General features: G+C 33.0%; 2 protein-coding genes across 2 annotated transcripts; one reads left to right on the top strand and one right to left on the bottom strand.

The window, feature by feature from the left end:
• Positions 1-740: 740 nt before the first annotated feature.
• LOC107935799 (protein trichome birefringence-like 14) lies at positions 741-3,141 on the top strand. The gene is made up of 5 exons (XM_016868420.2): positions 741-851; positions 1,098-1,264; positions 1,505-1,705; positions 1,796-1,985; positions 2,139-3,141. The coding sequence occupies exons 2-5, from the start codon at positions 1,111-1,113 to the stop codon at positions 2,938-2,940; spliced, it is 1,347 nt and encodes a 448-aa protein (XP_016723909.2). The 5' UTR covers positions 741-851; positions 1,098-1,110; the 3' UTR covers positions 2,941-3,141.
• A 13,006-nt stretch (positions 3,142-16,147) lies between these two features.
• Positions 16,148-17,690, bottom strand: LOC107935790 (uncharacterized). Its single transcript, XM_016868412.2, has 2 exons — positions 16,753-17,690; positions 16,148-16,433 (listed from the first exon to the last, which is right to left on the bottom strand). The coding sequence occupies exons 1-2, from the start codon at positions 17,502-17,504 to the stop codon at positions 16,373-16,375; spliced, it is 813 nt and encodes a 270-aa protein (XP_016723901.1). The 5' UTR covers positions 17,505-17,690; the 3' UTR covers positions 16,148-16,372.
• Positions 17,691-25,316: the final 7,626 nt, after the last annotated feature.

Raw genomic sequence — 25,316 nt, 5'->3', positions numbered from 1 at the left:
ACGGCGGTATGATGGTTGGGTGCCTGTTTCAGAATTTGGGCTTTGCCAATCGTAAGTGACCCTTTTAAACACAATCGATTCAGAAGTTGGGTGCTTGAATTTCTTTTTCCAATTACTAAGAGATTCAATGAAGACTAAATTTTATTTAAAGATATAGTTCTGTTTTCATTTATTCCTCTAATTTCAATTTGGATTTAAGTTCTATAGTTTTAAAAACCAAAAAAAGTTGCAAGATTGATGAAAAATTTCAGATTAATTTATATTTTTCATGTAATATTTATTGTTTATATCACTAATTATTTATGATGTAAAGTATTCTTTACCAAAAGAAAATTATAATACAAAATGTCACGTCAATAATGAAATCTCATTTATGTATTATATGCAATATATTAATTAATAACTTACTTTTTCAATTTTCAATGTCAAATCACTACATGAACTTATTGTAAAAATATTTTCATGTTCTTTAAAGTTGTTTTCAAACTTTAACTTATTTAATTTGAGAAAATATTTTTAATTAAAAGTGTTTTTTTACCGATAATATTTGATTTTTAAAGATAAAAAAATGACAACAACAATGGAGAACTAGCTGATGGTGTAAAACGAGCAATACGAAAGTTTAATATTTAAGTGATTGTTTACAAAAGAATATTACATAATTAATATTTAAAAATATAAAATATGAGATAATATAATGAAATGAACATGCCATGCATACATACATATCAACAAGCACATAAGGATTGCTTTTATAGTAGGTATTATTGATATTAGAGTATATATATAATTGAGACGTACAATTTATCCAACACAAAGGAAGAGCAGAGGAGGCACTTCCTACTAACAAGGTTCTTTCTGTTTTCCTCTTTTAACATTTTTCCATTTACTTTCTAGTGTTACTATGTTTGGTTCATGCTATGCATGCATACTTGCATTATTTCATCTTCCTGCATGCTAAATACTAATGATGTATATTGGCAGCGGAGAGGGTCGGAATCAGAAAAGTAGTGACTATAACATCACATCGTGACCGTTGTTTAAATCGGTGGTACCGAGGATCTGATTCATTCGGAATGTGTTTGTTTCTTTTGCAGTGCAGAAGAGGAGATGAAAGGAGGAGATGGTTTCAGAACAACTGGAAAGAAAATCTCTGTGGCTCTGCTTGCTCTGGTTTTGATGCCCTTCTTGCTTTGGGATTGGGAGACCAATCCTTTTGTTTATACACATGAATCAACCCAATACCGGTCCAACACACCTCCTGGTTTGTTTCCCATTTCATTCTTCTTTATATCTATTTTTAAGTTGTTGAATTTCAGAATCTATGTGCATGCTATAGCTATGTTGAAGTTGGTTTGAGGTATTATGAAAGTTGTAGGCCTAGCTGTTTCAACCATTACTCAAGCTTTTCTAGCTACAATGGATATTACTTACGAAGTAATTGCTTCCACCTTTAATGGCCGGCTGCATGAATAACTGGGCTAACCTTTGGTTCCCATATCAGGTATTGCCCCAGCATGCATTCATTGCGACCCAAATTACTCCACAGAGTCTATGAAGCCTGCTGAGATGAAAACTGATGGAGATAAGTATCAATCACTTGAGAAAGAAGAAGGGAAAGAGCCAATGGAAAATGGTGATGATTTTGAAGCTGAGATAATAGATCGTAGCCTTGTAAATGGGACAGCCTCAGTTGATACAAAAGGTACACGAGAATGCAATGCGATGCATTTTCTTCCTTGTATAACTAATGAAGGATGCAGAGGATTAAATTGTATTATATCCATATTTGCAGTCTGTAATTATGCAAGAGGTAGATGGGTTGCTGATAGCAGGCCGCCTTTATATACTGCTAAATGCAAGTATATGGAAAGGAAGTGGGCATGCAGACTCTCCAGTCGAACAGATTTCTCCTACGAAGGTTATAGATGGCAGTCCGTAGATTGTCAAAAGCCAGAGTTTGAGGCCTCTCATTTCTTGGAAAGGTAAACAGTTTAAGGCAAACACACACACACACACACACACACACACACACACACATAAAATAAGATCAAAGAGAATCCCATTGCAGGTTTTTATCCTAGTGAATGCTTGAGTTGTCTAAAAGAATAAGCTTGTATCATATATATATATAACAGGATGAAAGACAAAATAGTTGCCTTTGTTGGAGATTCATTGAGCAGAGAGCAATTTGAATCCATGATGTGCATGCTCACCGGGGGCCAAGAGAGCTCTGACATTGAAGATGTTCAGTTCCTATACACCGGAGAGATCCATCACCCTGGTTGGGGTTACCGGTTTCGGAGTACCAATACCACAATCTTGTATTCTAAGTCAACAAGACTCTGTGATCTAGAGCCTATTAATGCCACCGATCCTAACACCCTTAACGCCATGCATTTGGACCGTCAGCCAGCTTTCATTCGAGAAAACATCGATCACCTTAATGTATTAGTCATGAACACGGCTCAGCATTGGAGAAAAACGTTGGTTAGCTGGGACAACGAGGTGATGTACGTGAACGGGGCGCCTGTCCAAGACAGAAATCTCATGAACATCTCCAATGCCATGATTTTTAAAGTGAACAATATAGTAAAATGGCTTGATTCTAAGTTGGCATCGAATCCCAACTTGCAAGTTTTCTTTAGAACAAAGTCGCCAACGCACTTTTTCAAAGGCGACTGGAACACCGGCGGTAGATGCGATAACACCATTCCAATGACCAGAGGGAGTGAAGTCTTCGAAGATGAATCGAGCGACAAGGTTGTAGCTGCTGCAGTTAAGGGTACCAGGGTGAAGCTTTTGGATATAACTGCTCTATCTGATCTAAGAGATGAGGCTCACAATTCATATTATGGTAAAAAATCCCCTGACTGCTTGCATTGGTGCTTGCCTGGTGTTCCAGATACTTGGAATGAACTACTCAGTGCACAGCTCTAGAAATATATGCTTGCATTTATATGACATTCTTTAGATACATTTTGATTTATAAATAGCATTTACATCTATAACACCCCGAAATTTGCTATAGTTAGTAGGAAGTCGAGATTTTGTTCTCGATACAATAAATTAGGAGGAAAATTGTGAGATATTAACTTAATTTGAGGATTTTAAATTGCAAATGTGAGGAAAATTCTGTGACTCAAGAGTAAACATTTAAAGTTTAAGGGGTTAAACTATAAATATGGAAAAGTTCAAGGGCCAATAGAGAAAATATATTAAGAGCGGAAGGATCTAAAAAAGTAAAGAAAACGGATGATTAAAGACTAAATTGAATCAATGGAAAAGAAGGGAGTAGAGGTGAAAATATACCAAAAGTAAATAAGACACATGGGTCGTATTACAAGAAAAGTGAAAGGATAAAATGGTAAATTAAGGAAAAGATATTTATGAGTAATGGTAAAATTGTAATTAAATGGAAATAGAAAGGTAAAATGGTATATAGCCTAAATAGATTTTTTTGGAAAAGTGTAGAAGAAAGGAAAAAGAAAAGATGAAAGGGCTGTACAAAGCCATCAGCCCTTTCATGTTTCACGAAAGCCACCATTTTCTACCATTTTCAACTTTTATTTTTCTTTCAAATAAGTCCCTTTCACCAAATAAGCTAGTTACTTCCAATTTTTTGGGAAAACAATAGAAAAGAGTAGTAGCCACATAAATTTCATTAAAGGAGCATTCATGAAAGTTTTAGAGGAAGGAGAAAATCAAGTTAAGGTTTGATTTCAAGAGGTGTTAAGGTTTAAGAATAGTGATAGAAAAGTATAATACGGTGTTAAAGTGAAGATTTCTGATGGGAAAATATTGTATTTTTAACATGTTGATGAAGAGAGAAATTGAGAAAGAAAATCAAGTGGTAAGAGAAGAGAAAAACAAATGATTTAGGATAGAAAAAGGTAAGTACCCGTGTACTTCCTTATTATTTAAGGATTAAATGTTTGGTAGAACATGCAGTAAGTAAAATGAAGTACGGAAAATTTAACCTATAAATTGAGAAAATATGATAACAAGAATAATGGAAGTACTATGAAATGATGAAAAATATTTAAAATATCTAAGATGTGGAATTATGATAACGAGGATTAAGTTGTAAAGTTTGAGAATTTATGTGGTCAAAAATAAAAGAAGTGAAATGTGCTATGGGAAATGAGACATTTAAATAGATTACGAATTTTGATTAGATATAATTAATTAACGAATATTGAATTTTTATAACAAAATGGATTAGATTAGAAAAGACACAAGAGTTTACAAGAAAATATTGATAAGAAAAAAAGGTACCGAGAAAAACAAGAATATATGAATATTGAAATTCAAATTACAATTTTTATTTTAAGTTGAGGAAAATTAAGGAGTAAGTAGTAAAATTGTGAAATTTATGTTAGAAATAGTAAAAGTGAAGAGTATATAAATTTAGTATGTGAAAATAAATATTATGGTGAATTAATGGATTAAAGTGCTAAATGATAGTGAATTTTGAATTAAAGACGAATTTGAAATGATATTAAAATAAATGTAAAATTTTGAGGTCTAAAGGATTAGATTGTAAGTTTATAAAAGTTCTACATGCTATTATTGATAATCGAAAAGATGAAGAAAGTGCGAGATAGATGGTGAATTATAAATCGAAACTTTATTGATTAGAATATCGTGTCATTATAAGCATTTTTGTAAAAAAATTGTGAAAATGGAGATTAAATTGAATAAGTGTTAGAAATACAATTAAATCGTGATATTCGTGAAATATAGTATTCATGTTTAAATGATATAAATTTAGCATCGTGAAATGCCCATGTAGACTAGTATTGAACTCCATGGATATAGTTGGCATGCCATAGGAACCCTAACGCCCTTGTGTTATCGTGATCTACGTGATCTCAACACTTTGGTACTTCATGTTATAGCACTTTGGTGCTTTGTGATATAGCACATTTGTGCTTCGTGTTACAGCACTTCTGTGCTTTGCGTTATCTAATATGTTTCGTGTATTCATTCCGTTCAATGTGTCTGGCACAGGCTAATGGAAAAGTCATGGTAAGTATATGAAGGAAAAAAAAAGTGAAAGAATGATACATAAAATGATTTTGAGATATTGTGAATGTGCTTAATGGAATTTAATAAAGACATGGACTAATATGTTAAAAGTGTAAAAATAATATGTGAAAGAAATGACAAAGGTTAGTGACGAATTATGAAAATTATGTTAATTAGTGAAATGGGATACATGTATTAACAAGAGTAGTAAATTCTATTTGTTGAATTGTTGTCATAAGATCTAAATTGTAAAATAAGTAAAAAGTAATAAATAAGTATGATAATAAGAAATTAAGATGAAATAAGGTAAATAAACAAAGAAATGAAATATTAGGAATTAAAGAATTTAATAGATTTTGATATCATGGGTCATTACTAAGTTATCACAAGCTTAATGCGTTATTCTCTAATGCTTAGGTACAAGTTAGACATTGAGCATTGGATTCAGAAAAAAAAAATCGACCTCAACTCATCTCATCACATCTACCAAGCCCGAACAAGAGTAAGATGCAAATATTTTAGTTTAGATATGACATGAACATAGGTTTGTTAAGTTATGAATAGAGTTAGTTATTTAAAGGACTAAAACGTAAGGTTTTACAAATCCTACTAATTTCGTGAATTATTAGAAATTAAAGTATGCTCAAGCTAAACTAGATAAAGAATTATATTCAAGTTAATTGGTATACTTAAGTGAAGAATTTTAATGGGTTGGAGGTGAATTAATTCGGTTTCAAAGTATTAGACTATTTTGAATAAATGCAAGGGGTTTTTGGTAAATTTTCCAAGTGCTTTTAAGCAAAAATTGCCAAAATATCGATACTTTGCCCTAGTTTTGTACAAAAGTCATATTTTAAACATTTTCAAGCATAGTTGGTTAACTGGTAATGACCCTGAACTTCGGGAATGATAATATTGAATTAATTTGATGAAAACTTTATCAGTTAATATTTCAAATTATTAGTGATTAGCTAAAATAGCTTTGTCACCAAATGTAATATTCCTATATCGGGTTCCTTGAGTCGAATTGGGTATAAGGGTGTTACATATATTAATAAAATGAAAAAGACTTCAATATAATTTAAATTAATTCTTAATATTATATATTATGTATATTTTAATTTTGGAACTTGATAATTTATATTTAGGACATTTGTTAGTGGGTTGTGTATATAATTTTTATATTTATTCTATACTCGTACTCAAAACTTGGACTTGTTGATTTGGAAATCTTTTTCTCTTTGAAAAATCTAAGTCCTTAAATTAAAACAGGAGCTTGAAAGGAATCTATAAGTGCTTTTGGAAAATGATCGGACACCAAACATAATGATTGACATGGTGGTGATATGATGGTTTGGTGTCAATTTCTGGTGTTAGGCTTTGCCGGTAACTGTGACTTTGTACACATAAATTTTGAGTCGAAAGTTGACTTAAAAATTCAGAGTAAAAAATTTAGTGATGACTTCATAAAAAAGTTACAATTTTTGAAAATTTTTCGAATACAAAGAAAAATATCTCTTTTTTTTCTCTTTGGTTTGGCTTCGATCAAAGGGTCTTTTGACTTAACCTTGGATGGGTATGGATTGCTTCAAGTGTCATGTTGACTTGCTTTTGAAATGAGTTTGAACCTCATTTCTTTAGTTGAAACAAATCTAAAGGCAGCTTTCTTCAAAAATAACTTTTGAGGTTGAATTGGATTGAAATGCAACTTTTCTTCAGAGTTGCTGTGGTGTTCTTTAGAATTTCTTCGTGTTTTTCTGGCTTCTTTAGAAAATTCTGGATAGAGGTTTGGGGAACCTTTTTTATTGTGTCGATTACATGAATAAAATAGAGTTATTGTAGAATTTAACAACTTCATTTGATAGTTCTTCACGACTTCAAACTCTTTTTATTTATTATTTATCTCTTATTAATTTAATCAATTTTAATTAATAAAAGATAAAATAATCACATGATATTATTACTTAATTGTTTTATTTTTAATTAGTGACTATGAAATTTTAATAGTTATCACTTTAAGTAATTTAAATTAATTACAAAAAAATAATTATGAGACAAATATGATGTTATCATTTTCACCATGGTAATTTTGGTTTGACCCACATTAACTTCAGTATGACACGTGAGACTTTATCATTAGTTTGAAAAAAAATTTCATCTACAAATACCCCATCAAGACTTAATCATTTATATGAATTTTAAGAAGCCATCACCAAATCAAGAATCTCATTTTTAAGAAGGTTTGTGATCGTCTTAAGGCTAAATGTACCATCTCCCCCTCCAAAATTCGCACAACCATGACATCTTTTATAGCCATGCATGCATATCAACACATGGCTCTTGCTTGCTCATTCCATACCCACTTCCCCTTCATTCTTTTTAAGTTACCTTCCACTTGATATGTTGTGCTTTTTTTGTCCTTTTCTTGTTAGGCTCATCATGATATATTTCAAATATAAAAAAGAGTAGCTCCATCCATCAATCATTGAAGTCGAGGGTATCACCAAGAAAGGAAAGAAAGCTTGTTGGGGAATTGACTTCAAGATTTTAAGAGACTTCGTCAAATATAGGGAGTGGACCAAAGGTGTGCTATATGATTTCGCCAAAACTCTAGATGGTTAAGGCATATGACACATGAGCCAAGATCAATTTCAAATTTTCAACATCGACGTAGCACAATAGATATTTGATCCTTATTTTTTTCAACATCAACATGGTGCAATGGAGATCAATTTTGGTTTTTTTTTTAACATCGGCATGGCAAGGTAGAGACTAGTGTTTTTTTTCAACATTGCTTATCAATATGGCAAGGCGAACAACATTTGTGATGACTAAGGTGGATCCTTCCAAAATGGCAAGAAAAGATTTTGCAACTTCAACATGGCTAGAGGATGGCCCATTCCGAACTTTGCAACATCAACATGGCAGGAAGAACTTTTGCAACTTCAACATGACTAGAGGAGAACCCATCTAGAACTTTGCAACATCAAAACGGTTTGAAGAACCTTTGCAATCTCAACATGGCGAGAGACTTCAACATGGAGAGGGAGGACTAACCGTATGCGTGCATACGCTGAAAACAAACAATTTTATAAAACAATTTAAAAGTGTGATGTTAACTGCAAGCAGACAGTGTCAATTGTAATATTTGTAGTGTCAATAAAACACTAGAGCATTCCAAGGATCGAACCCAAAGGATTACCGGTAAATGTTTTTGTCAAGTTAATTACAAGTTAAGCAATTACTAATCTAATCGAGTCGAAAATTATTAGTGAAAATTCCAAAATAAATTATTTATAAACTAAATTTAAATTATCAATTAAAATAACTAATCTTATTTCTTTCTTTGTTTTTTTAGACAATGTAAATGATAAAGTAATGGTCGGTTGATTTGTTAATCGCTAACTAAGTTAATAAACACATATCGATTATATTGATTGCCACTCTTAGCTGGAAATCTCATCTCGATTTCATCATTGACTAAACGAAACCACCTAAGCTCTCCTCTTGGTCTTGTTTATCAAGATTTTCCGCTAGAGGCATCAATTCTAGTGTATTAAGCATTTCAATATAATCGAACAACCAATCAGTCAAGCATAAACATTAACTTAAACTAACAAATAATCAATCAACCAACCATCAACAAATTTAGCACATAATCAAACTTAAATTCCAAATAAACATTTTATCAAACACATTGTAGGCATAAAATGAAAGTAAAAGGTTTAAGAAAATGCTAATTCAATTGATGGAAATCCATTGAGGCCCAAGAATTTGACCATATTCATTTACAAATCTTTAACAAGAAGGAAGAAAGAAAACAACAAAATTAAAATCTAACCAAAAGAGCAAACCTAAACTATAAATGAAAAGAACAGAAAAGAAAAAGGATAAAAAAGAAAAAAAACCCTAACCCTAACCTAAAACTAAGGAGAAAAGATAATAGAAACAAAAGTGAAAAATTCTCCTCTTTATTCAGCCAAAAGTGGCTTTTAAAGACTTATTACAACCCTATTTTATGACCAAAATGCCCTTGGACATCTAATTATTGATTGGTTTTCTGGTGGACAAAAACTACCTTTGATGTCATTTTTTTCTCCATACGATAGGGGTATTGCAATACCTAGAGGAGGGTATCGCATATCCTCACCAGTCTACTCAAGGGGTGTCCTTGGAGGTGGATACTTTAGATGACTTCTTTTCTTCTTCATTCCGGGTCTGACGGAGGTGTTGCAATATCCAAGCTTCGATATCGTGATACCTCTGCTTGTGGCATGGTTTCCATTCAATTTTGGGCCACCAATATGCTCCTATAGCATTCAATCACTTATTAGGGTCCAAATGGCACCCTTGGCCAATTTGGGTTTCAAAATAGCACAAAATAAGTATAAAATGCATGGAGAGCTTATTAAAGCTAAAGAACGAAAATTAAGCAAAAACATAAAATTGTTCATTGAGCTAAATATAAACAAGTCAAGAAGATTGTGCGAAAGAAATGTTTACGTCACGTAGGTCTTCTAAGCTTGTAACGTTTAGAGGCTTAGGACAGTTTGGATTTCAAACAAAAAGACAGCTCAAAACGATTTCAAGCACTAGAAATAGTAAAGCACATGACATTTTTTCCTATTCATCCCTAAAATAGTCATTAAGCTCACCTCCTTATTTCTCATTCTCTCACTTTTGTTCTCTCCAAAGAAATGAAAGATATTGTTGAATATTGGTGTATACAAACTAGTGAGTACTCGTACATTATGAATAAAAAGATTTCTTTTCAGCTCGCAAATAATTTTTCACTTGAACTTTTTCTACAATTTTCACTCTTTCACTCATAATGATTTTATCATTAACCATGATTTTATTCCACTCACCTTGCTTTTGTTCACTTGATTTTCTTTTTCGTTTAATTTACTTAACAAATGTCTATATGTATCATATTAAACAATCTCTTCTCTTTTCTCTCAAGAATAACTTGAAACCACCAAAATGTGTTTACCTAACCCTCAACATCCATGACCCAACGTTCATTTCATAGTGCATTTAAGATTAATAACAGAGAAGGGTTGGGTTTTTAACTCAATTTTGGCTCAAGGTTTCAAGGATGTAGGTTCATCAAGAATGGAAAAATTAAGGCTCAAATCATGGGGAATACGGGTATATAGCATCAAGGTTAGGCATTTAGGTTCTAGGCTAATCAAATAATGCCTTAGGTCCTCCCTAAACATTTCAGAATACACCATTTTAATCATGCATGCATTTCCTCAAATGAAAAACAATTGATTCAAACACTATTTATCTACAAGCATCTATACAATCTATCTATCATTTGACACAAATCATACATATTTACATAAAGAATATTTACCTTTAGTCTATTATGCAATTTAACTTATTAAACTAACTAATCTACTTTTAAAAGAACCAAATTATCTAGCATCAATAAAAATTTACATGCTCAAAAGTCAACCATACATCATTCATTATCAACAACCAATGACCAATTGCCAAAATAATCCGAGCACCATGCAAGAAAAAAAAAAGAGAAAATTTTAAATTTTTTTATAGATTTTTGAAATTTTTTTGAGGAAAACATAAAATAAGAAAACGAAACACATAAATTAAAATTTCTATGTACACTTAAGTTACACATTGTTCTCAATGTGTCCCCAACTAAAGATTAGTTTGAGAAAACTCCCTCGATTTAAGACTAAGTGCAGCAAAAATGTTGGGGTAGTCGTTAAACTTCGTTGAAGCTATTAATGTTGTGTAACTCTCAGTGGGTAGACCTACATAGAAAAGCAAAACAAACACACCAAAAGAAAAATATGCAATAAAAAATAAAAACTAACAAAAAGAAAACTTATCAACTTTCGGGCGATTCGTATCCCCTCCATAAAAGAACTTCCAAAAGGTCATTGACACCTTGAATCATCGTTTGTTCTTCATGACTAGAATAAAGACCCCCTTGGTGTTTGAGCACATTGTCGCTGCTTTATTTTTTAACTTCACAAGCCACTTCTTTCCAAAGCCTACCCAACTCCACAACTCGTTCTAAGGTACTATAGCCTCGGGTATCATAAACTTAATGTCGACATAACCCATAGATACCCGAACTTCAATTCCAGGTTCGAACAGAAAATAGGTATGTTCATTAAGTCCGTCGGTTGGCTTTTCTTCAACAATAGTTAGAATGTGTGTCGAAACCTCCACACTTTCACTTGATTCCGATTTAAGCTCATCCTCTACATCTAACACTACTCATACTCCTACTACTAATCCTACTCCTACTTTTAATCCTATGTAAATCAGAGTGAAGAAACCTTTTTCGCTTCTCACAATCTCGTCACGGTCTTAAAATTTGAACTCTTGTTGAAGACATATGTTCAACTCATCATGCTCAATAACAGTGGAGCAGCTCTCATCCTTGAGCTCAAGAATATCATGCTCCACCTCTTCCATCAGAGTGTTCACTACGGCTTAGTGTTAGACGACTTCTAATATTTGCTGCACCATCTTGTACATGGAGGAAACAGTAGCTTGCAACGAAGAAATGCTCTTCTCCAACATTCCAACCCGTGTAGCAAGGGATGGGTCTTCCATATACTCATCACTCTCTATATTACTTTCCAAATACTAATATGAGGAATACAAATCATATGTTGGATAAGTATTTGACCACCCTTGATTATAGTTTCCTATTTCGGTTGCATATCCATATGAACCATAAGGATGCTCACATGGACACTCTTGCTTCTCATAATAGCCATCATAACTCCAATGGTTCGTTGAATCTCTATTTGTTGAACTTGATTGCTCTTCATAGTTGCATTGGTCTCTTGGCCACGTATACCCATTATTATTAAACATGATTAAGTTAAATCTTCAACAAGACCAAAAATTAAAAATAAAACACTATACAATGAAATAAAAAGCACTATCTAATTTCCTTATCTTTCAAATAAAATTGCCTCAAAAGTAACTAACTTGACTACACATTTACACCATTACAATCCTCGGAAACGGCACCAACAACTTGACCGCATGTGCGCGTACGCAGAAAATAAAAAAATATAAAATAATTTAAAAGTGCGGTGTAACACCCTCACCGACCCAATCGCCGAATTTGGGTATAGAGTGCCACAAATGGACTGGTTTGAACTAGAACCAAAATTTAAACTTAATAAGTTTAAAACAGACTTTATTAAATAATATATATATGTCTCTTACAATAAAAACCCTAAGTTAGAACAAAAGTTATTATCTCAGGCTTCGAATTCTAAAGAAATGATTTATCTAAATTATATTTGACTCCGAGGCGAAGCTTTTAAGGGTACCCTCTTCCTATGTGCATGAAACCTCACTGACGTTGATTCTTAATCCTACACTATCTGGCTTGGTTTGGTAACTTATTAACTCAACTCTTGATTGTAACCAACTTTTATGACATTTTCTGCACCTTATAAAGACCTCTTGATTGGTGTGTCATCTCGATCTATAGTAGTGGAGATTTGATTGTTAAGCAAGTTTATGGTAATATCATTTCTTATTTGACTGTTGAGTGCACATTACTTGAACCTTAAACACCTTGAGTGTTTGAGTGAACCCTAGTGAGGCTGTTTATTCTTGTTGAGTTTGAATTTCAGGTAATTGTGAGATAAGGGAGAAGTCTATGTTTTTATGCCTTAAAATTTCTACTTGAATTGTTTGTGTTCTTTAGTGTCAATTTAGCTTGAATTTCCAATGCATGATTATCTATAGATTATCCTAAGACATTGTTGGTGAAAACAATAAATTACAAGAAGTTAACTTGAATATGGGTTGAAAATTTTGCTTGAGTACAAGCAAACGCTTAAGTGGGGATATTTGATAAGGGCTAAAAGTAACATGTTTTAATCTAGAACTTAATGCGTTTTTGGATGATTATTCAATGTTAATTGTGAATTTTATGCTCCTAATCCTTTAACTTTATGTTTTAATGCTTAATATAGCACTTGGGAGCAAAAAGAGCGAAAACTGGAGCGTTGGAGCGAGTTGTAGGAGCCACACAATCCAAACCATTCCACACGGCCGTGTGACCGTGTCGATTTCAAAGAATTACACATCGAACAATGAAAAATTATGATTTTAGGTTTTTTGGGCATTTTAAGACGTATATATGACAAGAATAAGAAGATAGGAGGGAATCGTCATAGAATATTGAAGAAAACAACTCAAAAAACACCATTGAAGCCGACTTAAAAACAAATTTCCATCAAGATTGAAGATTCCCAGTTGATTTCTTTGGAAGTTATCACGAGTTTCTTTATTTCTTTAGGTTATATTGTATCTTGGATGTTTCTATTTTCAAGCATGAACTAATTTTCTAAATACCTAGAGGAGATGAACCCTATGATGGATTATATCGTTTGGTTTTTATTTTACGCAATGATACGGAATGAATGTGGATACAAGATCGTAAAGTTAATCCAAGCCACGGATTTGCCTTAGGGCTCTAGACGTTTGAAAATTGGATTTTGATACAACCTGAAATGCAATCAAATCAAAGTCAAATTAAACAAATAAAAATAAATAACTAAGATAAATAAATAGAATAATAAATCAAAGAACCGAACAATAAAGAAAAAAATAAAGAAGATAGATGGAAAAGATGGAATGTGGCACGTAGAAGCCTTAAAAAGCCTTGGAAACAAGAAGAATCCACAACTTCCTTCAAGCGGTTCTAATTTCCCCTCCAAAAAAAGAAAACTTGGCAAAAAAAGTTTGAAAATGATCCCCCATAATCTAAAAAGATTGTTAAAACTCTTCTAAAAGAAAACTCAAGAGAAATTCTTGAAAGAAAAACTTAAAGAGAATTTATTAACTCAAAAGAGAAGTTGAATAATGATCAATTGATCTTTGTGTACAATGTAAAGGCCTTTATACAGGCTAGCTAGATAAATCTAAATAAAACTCTTACGTACTCTAGAATTCTAATTAATCTAAAAAAATAGGTTTAAACTAAACTTTCTTATTGACATAAAACTCCTAAATAACATAAAATACTTAATAATTATAAAAAATTCGGAATAAAAAAAATTGATAAATACAATATTATGCTCATGTATAATAAAAATTAAGCATAAAACTCAAGCCCAATACAATTTAAACTCGAAATAAAAGTTTGAAACTCGTAATTCCCGTCATAATCCCGTCCAAAAATTCTGCTTGCACAGTCTTCACTAAAGCAGTCATAACTTAAGTTCCCAAACTCAAAATCGAGTGATTCAAAGTGTGTTTCGAAATTAAGAGATAGAAATTTGAACTCTATGGAGATATCTTAATCCATAAATGTCTGGATCTCATAAAAATATTTGTTGCAAGTTGACTAATATTTTCAGCTTAAAAATTGACAATTTGGTTGGGCCTTAAGTAGTATAAGCCGGTCACATCCATGGATTTGAAATTGGGCATTGTGACTCGCACCACACAAAAAATATTTAGTTTCTTATTCTCAATTATGTGTGTTTAATTTTTGATTTGATATTTTTAGATTATTAATCTATATTTGATGTGCTTAAATCAGTGGTTGAATAAACTTTGTTTAAGAGTAGATCTTGCGTAATTGAGTGGAGTTGCATGCAATCCTAAAAACAGGACGACATAAATCTACCGAATTATAGTCAAATCTAATAGGCGAATCCATAGTACAAGTTAATGCGATAATAAGGGTTTTCATTAGAAAAAAATTTCAATTAGTCGACGTAGAGTCAGTTTCTCTTATACTCGAAAGAGATATTAGCATAATTTAGAGATTTCTACGGATCAATGTGCTAAATAAAAAATTTACGTAATTTAGATTGATAATGATACATGTAATTTAGGTAGATTCTTTCCTTGGTATTGTTTTGCTTTTTAGTTGTTACTCGATTATTTTCATGATTTGTTCTTTATCGTGTTCGTTAATTAATTAAATTAGTTAATTTTAATTCTTAATCAATCACTCGAATTATTCAATTAAATAATAGAAAGACGATAATTACTAGTAATTTTAGTCTTCATGAGAATGATATCTTTACTTAACATAATTATACTATTAATTAATAAGTGTAATTATCTTAGTCAAATTTTTAGTCAATTTCGCAATGTATCACTCACCATTGAAAAAAAAACAATGGTTAACTTGGACAACGAGGTGATTTATTTGAACACGGCACCAGTCCAAGACAGAAATATCAAGAGCATCTCCAATGCCTGGATCTTTAAAGTGAACAATTTAGTAAAATGGCTTGATTCTAAGTTGGCATTGAATCCCAACTTGCAAATTTTCTTTAGAACAACGTCACCAACGCACTTTTTTCAAAGCTGACTCGAACGATGGTGGTGGATGCGATAACACCATTCCAATTACCAGAGGTAGTGAAGTAGAGGAGATCATGGGCCGGGCGGCCCGGCTCGGCCCGACAGCTCGCCCGAAATATGGGAGGTTCGGGTAAAAATATAAGCCCGAAATATGAGTTTGGGCAAAAAAATGACGCCCATTTAGAAAACGAGCTGGGCCTCAGGCACCACTTTTTTTGCCCGGGCCTAGCCCTTTTAAAATACTTTTTTTTATTTTTTTATTTTTAAAATAAATTTTTGGTGTTTATTAAAAAAATGGGACGGGCTAGGCCGGACTCGGGCTTAGGAATTTTTTCCTGAGCCGGGAATAGATAAAATTTTAAGCCCATATTTTTTTAAGCCGGGCCGAGCCCAGGCCTAGGACACGGGCCAAATTTTTTTGTGCCCGGCCCGGCCCATGATCACCTCTAGAGTGAAGTCCTCAAAGACGAATCGAGCGGCAAGGTTGTTGCAGCCGCTGTTAAGGGTACCAGGGTGAAGCTTTTGGATATAACTGCTCTATCTGATCTAAGAGATGAGGCTCACTTTCACATTATGGTATGAAAGCCCATGATTGCTTGCATTAGTGCTTGCCTGGTGTTCCAGACACCTGGAATGACCCTCAATGCACAGCTCTTGAAATATATGCTTGAATTTATGTGACGTTCTTTTGATACATTTTGATTTGTAAATAACAATATATTTGAAGAATTATATAAGAAAATAAATTAAAATATCAATGAGGAAAAACAGTGAAAAGCAGTTCAATAAAATTCTGTTTTATTAGACCTGTTTTCAGGCTACACAAACAACAAAAGGGGTAAACTCCTGTTTTAGAAATCTCAGCTTTTCATCTCAATTTCTTAGATCTTACAGATGGGGTGTCTGGATGAGACTAATGCCATCACTGTATTAAAACTGTCTGCTTTTGCTTCTTCTGTTATCTCTGTCAGATGATGAAATATCTCCCTATCTCTTGCCTTTTTGCTCATCTTTTCTTGCAAAAGAAGAATGGCCAGCAACCAGGCAAGGAGCTTCCTTTTGCATCCCTGCACCATGATGAACAGTTATAAACAAAAGCCTTGCATGTTTTTTCTGGATTGTTGAGTGGTCAGACCCTCAACACGTATAGTATTGTGTTCTTGGGGTGTTTATATTTGGTTTTAGCTCCGAGAGCGCCTTGATAGAATAAGTGCCCCATGCCCTCTTCAGTCTTCAAGGTTGGGGACAAAATTTCAGGACTATGATCGATCATAAACACCCGGAAAATACAACAGTAGACGTGTTGAAAGTTGGACCCCTTGATAATATAAAAAGTTTGTCAACTACATAACAAATACGAAGTTCCAAAAAAGACAGCAAAACTACCTGCTTTTGCTGCTGTTCTTGCAGCTATCTTCTTTGTTCTTATGATCCCTTTGGATGAAAATCTTTTTAATCCACCACTGCTTATCGACCGGCTTCTCGGATCCCTCACATGATGGACTTGGGGAAACCTTGGAGCTATTTTCAGCCATTGATTTCTTCTTGAAGCTCAAATGGCTTGGGAAAAACATCTTTAACAAGAGCTTATCAGTTTCCATGCTAGCAGTTCTGGATAATGAACCAGCCTTTGCCTTTGCCGTTCTTTTCTTGGTACGAATCTCTGTTTCCAAACGAAAGCTTTTGTCTTCTAAAACAACTTTCTCTTTGACCGTCTCCGATGAATTTTGCTTATCAACTAAATCTTTCAACGAAAGCTCGTAGCTAGACTCAGGCATGTTACGGATCATCTCCATTAGTTCTTTCCTACCTTCTTCGATCATTTGTCTCCGTCTTGTAGGAGAAAGATAACTGTAAAAGTGGTTGTTGGGAAGAAGAGGAGAAGCATCACTCACCTTATTAGCTCCCCATAAAGGCGAGGGACTATCCCCATCGCATGCTGCTTCAACTTGGAACTCAACTTCACTGCCATCAACATCAACATCATCCAAGTTGTTGCTGTTGTAATACCAGGCTTCACGCTCACTCCAGAAATCAAATTCAATATCTCCTGTTCCGTCACAATCATTATGAATCTTGTAGGCCGGATTGAATGAAGAAATCTGTTCTCCGGCAACACCGTACCGGCGGTCAAGCATGATTCTGGCTAGGACCAAGTGAAGCTGGAGTTTGATACATGTGAGAGATATAAATGACCATGAATTAAGCAAGATTTGTCTATAGGAACGTAGAGGGTGCCTAAAGTCATTGCCGTCCTGGATGGGATAACAAGGTAATAGGGGTGTTTTTTTTCTCTTCTTTTCTCCATTTTTGTTCCAAATGTCATCTTTCAAAGCTCAACTTGGTCACCTCTTCTAGACGAAATCTACATTTTGACTTTTTGTGTTTTGGTTTCATTCGTGGGATTTGGACATTGATTACTCTCTTCACCGAAAAAGTCAAGGAAATGGAATAAAATGACTTACAAAGTGACAATAAGTACACGTTAAGCTGGATTTAGTTTAAACGAAAGCGTGAGTAATTAAAGTGATAGCTTTTCAATTTAATAAAGTTGTTATTAAACTGCCTTATGTAGAAAAATCTAATTTGTTATTCTCTTATTGAAAAGAATTAGAGATGACTTTCATACCATTCTTCTGGTAGCACAAAACTCCGGTGAGGAAAATCTCGAACACACGAACGGAACTCGAACAGGAAAAGGAGTAATAGAACAAGACTCCAAGGCTTAAGGTTATATTCACCCCCACCTATCTTCGACATGTAAATGAGTTCCAAGCAAATTAACCTCGAGGATACAATGAAGCCAATGACTATTTCCGTTTTGCACTGACGAGAATAGTCCACTACGCATTGAGCAATGTATAACAAAAACTCAATTTCTACAAAAGATTTTTGTAGTAATACTTTATAGAATAATCTAATAAAATTAAAAAATAAAGGAAGGAAAGAAGGAATATTTAGAATTTGTTGGTGTATTTTTCAAATGAAATCTTATTCCTATTTATAGGAATTTTCATGTCTCTTCACAAAGACATCTTTCATCAATAGGTGTCTTTCTGAATAATAATGTCTTTAAAATAAACACATAATTATTCATTTATATAACCGTTCAAATAATATTATTTAAATAGTTATAACTTTTTTTTCAAAAAATTAAATAATATAATCTTTTGATTAATTACACTCATTCATTTATAGTTATTGGAACACTATAAAGATTTGAAAATGTTTCAACAATCTCCCCCCATATTCAAAATATTTTAGATTTTGATATTCTTGGAAATCAATTTGCATAAATGAAGATATCTTACGATTGAACCTTCACTTAGTGAATATATGCTTAAAGTTAATTGAAATTGCATGGTAGACTAAGCTTTGAACCAACTATTCCATTTGATTAACCGAACACATCTCACACAATGATTTCAACAATGGTTAATGCATAGCATCTAGGGACACTATTATGGCCATGTGTCTATGTCCTCTTTTCATGAGTGCTGTCAGAGCCAAGCCCTTGAGCTCCAAGAAGTGGCCACACTTCCACTCATATAGGTAGATCCCATCAAGAATGTTCCCGTAATTATAACACTCCAACATATTTATGTTATGGGTCCATTAAGAGTACATTACTCATCATTCCCTTATCATTACGGGTACCTAGCACTTTAATCTTAGGATGGATTTATTTATAGTGCTAATAGTCACATACTAATGATGTACTTTGTCTCATTGAACTCAAGACTTGACATTATACCAAGCGTTGAGTCAAGTTTCCATCATGGGTGACTTTAATTAATGGGCTTGAGTCCCATCCCTTTTGAGGTAATTTTTACTGCATCTCTAGCAAGACTTTTTGTCAAAGGATCCGCTAAATTTTCACTTGACCTCACATAATTAATAGTGATCACTCCATCAGAGATTAATTGTCGGGTATAACTACGTCTTAATCCAATGTGTCTAGACTTTCCATTATATACTTGGTTATATATCTTCGCTAGAGTAGCCTCACTATCACAACGTATAGAAATAGGTGAAATTGGCTTAGGCCATAAAAGTACAACATAAAGCAAATTTTTTAACCATTCTGCTTCTTTAGATGCAACAGCTAATGCAATAAATTCTGCTACCATGGTGGAATCAGTAATACATGTTTGTTTCTTGGAACCCCAAGAAATGACTCTTCACCAAGAATGAAGATCCATCCACTAGTAGATGCATGATCTTCCAAACTTGTAATCCAACTAGCATCTGAATACCCTTCTAAAACTGGAGGATATCTATTATAACACAATCCATAGTTAATAGTTTTCTTTAAGTACCTAAGTACTCTATTCAAAGCTTGCCAATACAAACTACTTGGATTACTTCTGTACCTACTCAGTTTTCCAACAGCATATGCAATATCTAGTCTTGTACAAGTCATTATATACAAAAGACAACCAATTAGACTTGCATATTTCAATTGATCAATTTTCCTACCAGCATTAGATACTAATTTTATTTGAGGATCCATGGGTGTAGATGCTAGTATACAGTTAAAAAGATCAAAATTTTTAAGCACACTTTCAATGTAATATGATTGTAATAAATCTATAGTGCTTTCATCTCGGGCTATTTTAATCCCAAGAATAACATCTGCTACACCCATATCCTTCATAGCAAAGTTGTTTGACAAGAATTTCTTTGTGTTTTCTATTTGTTCCAAATCTGAGCAAAAAATGAGCATGTCATCTACATATAAGCAAATTATGACACCTTTTTCATTTTCAAATTTGTTATATTTGCACGTATCGGATTCATTTATTTTATAGCCATTAGCTAAAACAACCTTGTCAAACTTTTGGTGCCACTGTTTTGGTGCTTGTTTAAGCCCATATAAAGATTTAATAAGCTTACATACCTTATGTTCTTGTCCTGGAACAACAAATTCTTCCAGTTGCTCCATGTACACTTCTTCTTCCAATTCACCATTTAAAAATGTTGTTTTAACATCTATTTGGTGAACAACCAAATTATATATGGAAGTAAGTGATATTAAAAGTCTAATTGTAGCAATTCTTGCTACTGGAGCATAGGTATCAAAGTAATCAATACCTTGTTTTTGTGTAAAACCTTTGGCTACCAACCTTGCTTTAAATTTATCAATGGTTCCATCGACCTTCATTTTTTTTGAAGATCCATTTACAACCTATTAGTTTGGAACCTAGTGGAAGATCAACTAAGATCCAAGTTTGATTTCCTATTATTGAATCCATCTCATCATTTATTGCTTCTTTCCGAAAAGCAAAGTCTTGAGATTCCATTGCATCTTCAAATGTAATAGGATCAGATTTCGTATTATAACAATAAGGTATCTTATTGCATATACTTTCACTTTTTACTTCTACAAGAAACATAATAAAATCTGGTCCAAAATCTTTGACCTTTTTAATCCTCTTACTTCTTCTTAATTCTTGACAAGATTTATCATTATTATCAATTTGTTCCAATGGAATATCATTCTCATTTGAAGAATGAAGCAATTGTTGTGGCTGTAATTGTCTTGATATAGAACTAAATCTATTTTCATCAAAAATAGCATCTCTTGATTCAGTAACAGTATTAATTGAAATTGAATCATTTGGTTCAATTACCATGAACCTATATGCCTTGCTATTATGTGCATAACCTATAAATATGCATTCAATTCCTCTTTCACCTAACTTTTTACGTTTAGGTGTTGGAACTTTGACAATAGCTCTACAACCCCAAACTTTTAAATAATTAAGGTTTGGTTTCATTTTCTTCCATTATTTATAGGGGGTTATTTTAGTTTCCTTATTAGGAACTCTATTCAATATATGACAAGCTGATAGAACAGCTTCTCCCCAAAAACCTTGTCCAAGACCTGAATATGATAACATTGAATTTACCATTTCAGTCAAGACTCTATTTTTCCTTTCAGCTACACCATTTTGTTGTGGTGTGTAAGGGGCTGAAACTTGATGGACAATTCTAGTAGATTCAAAATAACTTGGATTATAGTATTCTCCACCTCTATCCGATCTTAAGTTCAACTTCAGATTTATAAACTTTAAATTTATCAAGCACTCCATCTTTTGAATGCAATAAATATACATAACAATATCTAGAACAACCATCAATAAAAGTAACAGAATTTTCTTTCCACCTAATGTAGGAGTATTATACATGTCACGTAAATCACTATGTATCAAATCAAGCAATTTTGTTTTCCTTTTAACCTTAGGGAAAGGGTTTCTTGTAATTTTAGTCAACATACATGTATTGCATTTTTCAATATTATTATTAAAAACAGGAATTAAATCTAACTTATACATGTCATTCAATTTTCTATAATTCAAGTGACCTAATCTATAATGCCACAAACAAAAAGATTCAACCATATAAGCAGAAATAGTATTTTTATTCTTATTAATAATATTGAGTTTGAACATACTCTCATACATATACCATTTCCCCATAAAAATTCCTCCTTTAGACAAAATAAACTTATCTGCCTCAAAAATAAGTTTGAAACCAGACTTATTCAATAGACTTCCAAACACTAAATTCTTCCTAACTTCTGGTACATAATATACATCATTTAAGGTTAAAACCTTTCTAGAATCGAATTGTAGTTCAACAGACCCTTTGCCTTTGATTGCTGCGGTGGAAGAATTTCCTATATACAAAACATTGTCATTTTCACATTGTGTGAACTTTGTGAACATGCTTTTGTCTTTGCACACATGTTTGGTTGCTCCGGTATCAATCCATCATGTATTATCATCTTGTGCCAAAATAATTTCAGATATCATTGCAACGAAATCTTCGTTATTATTAGCCTTAAAAGATGATTTCTTCTTTAAAAATCAACATTCATTCTTGAAATATCCCGGCTTTCCACAATGATAGCACGAACCCTTTTGTTTCTTTTTGAACTTAGGTGTTTTATCAATCTGTTTGAACTTTCTCTTGAATGGTTTAGTAGTCTGTACTTTCTTCGTAACATGCACTTTGGCATTTCCAGAATTTAGGTTCTGATCTTGTTTTCGATATTCTTCTTCAATACGAAGATGATTTTCCAAAGCCTCAAGAGATATTTCCTCTTTCTTATGTTTTAGACTTCTTTTAATGCCATTCCAAGACAGAGGAAGTTTGTCTTTTATGGAGGATACAACAATCATTTCATCCATTTTCATATCATATTGCTTGAATTGATTCAACATCTTTTCAATATCACGGAATTGTTCCATAACAGAATGACCATCAACCATTTGATAATTATTGAAACGACTGACAAGAAATATCTTACTTGTAACATCTTCGGTCATGTATCTTGTCTCCAATTTGTCCCATAATTCTTTAGCGGTGACCTTGTTTTGGTAGGTGTCGAACAAACCATTAGATAAACCATTCAATATGTGGCCCATGCACATGTAGTTAGCATTGTCCCATTTTTGTCTTTCTCGGGTTGCAGCAACAGATTCGTTTTCATTTTCTTCAGGTCTTGGAGTATCCCAAACATAAGCAATCTTCAAAGTTGATACTAAGAAGTGCATCTTTTTCTACCATCATCGAAAATTACCACCATCAAACCGATCAAGTTTGAAAAAGTTGGAAGCCAACTCCTTTAGTGTTCCAGTTTCATGTGTTGTGCTAGTCATCATGAAATATAACCTTAAAATTGTTAGTACAAAACACCGGTGAGGAAAATCTCGAACACACGAATGGAACTCGAACAGGAAAAGAAGTAATAGGACAAGACTCCTAGGCGTGTATCAAGCCACCACCTTTATGGTTATATTCGCCCCCACCTATCTTCGGTGTGCAAATGAGTTTCAAGCAAATTAACCTCGATGATACAATGAAGCCAATGACTATTTTCGTTTTGCACTGACGAGAATAGTCCACTACGCACTGAGCAATGTATAACAAAAACTCAATTTCTACAAAGGATTTCTACAGTAATACTTTATAGAATAATCTAATAATACTAGAAAATGAAGGAAGGAAAGAATATCTAGAATTTGTTGGTGTGTTTTCCAAATGAAATCTCATTCCTATTGATAGGAATTTTCATGCCTCTTCATAGAGGCATCTTTCATCAATAGGTGTCTTTCATAATAATGTATTTAAAATGAACACATAATTATTTTTTTTCAAAAAATAAAATAATATAATCTTTTGATTAATTACACCCATTCATTTATAGTTATTGGAACACTATAAATATTTGAAAATGTTTCAACATCTTCTTTAATTCCAAAATAATATTATCTAAAAGAAATAAATTTGAGTGTCTTACCAGATTAGTAAGATATCAGGATTCGACAACTATGTTTATAAAACCCATTGGGAGCTAGCTCTAAACCCATGATGATTGGTCAAGCTTCGACCCAACTTGCTTGCACACACTCATCCATTCGCCGTGCAGGGCATCCTAGTAGTCTGTCATCCCATCTCGCACAGTAGCGCATAGCCCAGCAGCTCACCCTTTTAAGTCCAAAGCCGCGTCGACATTTACATTGACACAAGTCGCTAAAGGTGGTTGCCAATGCACAATAGAATATGCGTAACGTTTGACCTGGACTAGCTTTCTGGTCCTTAAATATTCTATTGTTCCTCTATTTCCAAATGAGCCACAAAACAACAGCAAATGTGGTGTAATAAAGTTGTGCTTCATTTACCTTACAAACCTGGTGGCAGCAATTGTTGTTGGACCGAATCAATACAGTTGAATTCGTCGGAGGCTTCGTATCTCAAGGATGGATTACATCCAAACCACACCGCACTAGCAAACGATCAACTAGGGAACAAGTTATTTACTGTTTCATTCAGCCCAGGACATGTACCATCGACAGCCAACTCACGTCTTCTTAAGTTGTATTTAGTAGTACTTCTTAAAGACACTTTTAAAGCAAAAGGGATTCTAAATAAACAATTTTTTAGGAAAATTTTTTACTTTTCAAAAGTATTTTTCCTCAAATAGAGAAGTTAAATGTTTTAGTTTTTTTTTTCCAAAAGCACTTTTGACAGCTTAATTACATTTTCATCCCTCCAACACATGGTATTTTCTCTTCTTTGATTAATTGCTTAAAAAATATTTAAAATTTATTTTTCATATATTAAAAATATTAACAACAAATTATAATAGATTATTTTCTATATTCTTATTAAAATATCATAATATTAACTAATTTGAACATTACTTAAATGTTTATTTGTTACTTTATAACACAATATTTAAAATAGACATTTTATTTCTCAAAATAACTTCTTAACAGTAATACTAAACACTTAAATCTTAAACTAAACTTTTTAAAAATACTCCTCAACATCACTTTTTCAAAACACTTTTTAAAAACATTTCTCAAAAACAATGCTAAACTAACCTTAGGTTATGTTTAGTAATACTTAAAAAAAAAGAAGGTACTTTTGGCTAATTCAACTCCAACCGCTAAACAATATTACATAATTTCCAAAGAAATAGAAGTGGGTTTGTCTCAAGGTGGTAATTGTCCTCTACGTATTTTCTGAGACAAAGTTCGAGTATAGCAGAAAGGAATTTCAGCTATCGACACTTAACCGTCAGCATACACCTTTGACCACCGCCATCAAAACTCGAAAGATTTATAAAATTTTTCAGATTTCAGCTCTGCTAACAACGACATCTTTAAAAAAGCTCTTGTTTTCGGTATGTTCTCTCTTATGTCTCCTCCCGATCTTGAAGCTCCAAAATTCCAAAGTTATCTAACACATCATTAATCTAGAATGGTGGGAGGTCCACTCTCACCCGAAAAGAAATATTTTACCCAAATGGCATTTAAATGTCCCTCCAATAATACTACTACAGCCTCAAGTTATCGTCACAACTTAAAAGACTCGCGACTAAAGGTTCCTCTGGTAATGTCTGCGAGAGCAAAGTTGGGTAGACAAAAGTCTTTGAT

Source organism: Gossypium hirsutum, chromosome D04 (assembly GCF_007990345.1).
Source record: "Gossypium hirsutum isolate 1008001.06 chromosome D04, Gossypium_hirsutum_v2.1, whole genome shotgun sequence".
Classification (NCBI taxonomy): Eukaryota; Viridiplantae; Streptophyta; class Magnoliopsida; order Malvales; family Malvaceae; genus Gossypium; species Gossypium hirsutum.
This window is presented reverse-complemented; position numbering and strand designations above follow the sequence as displayed.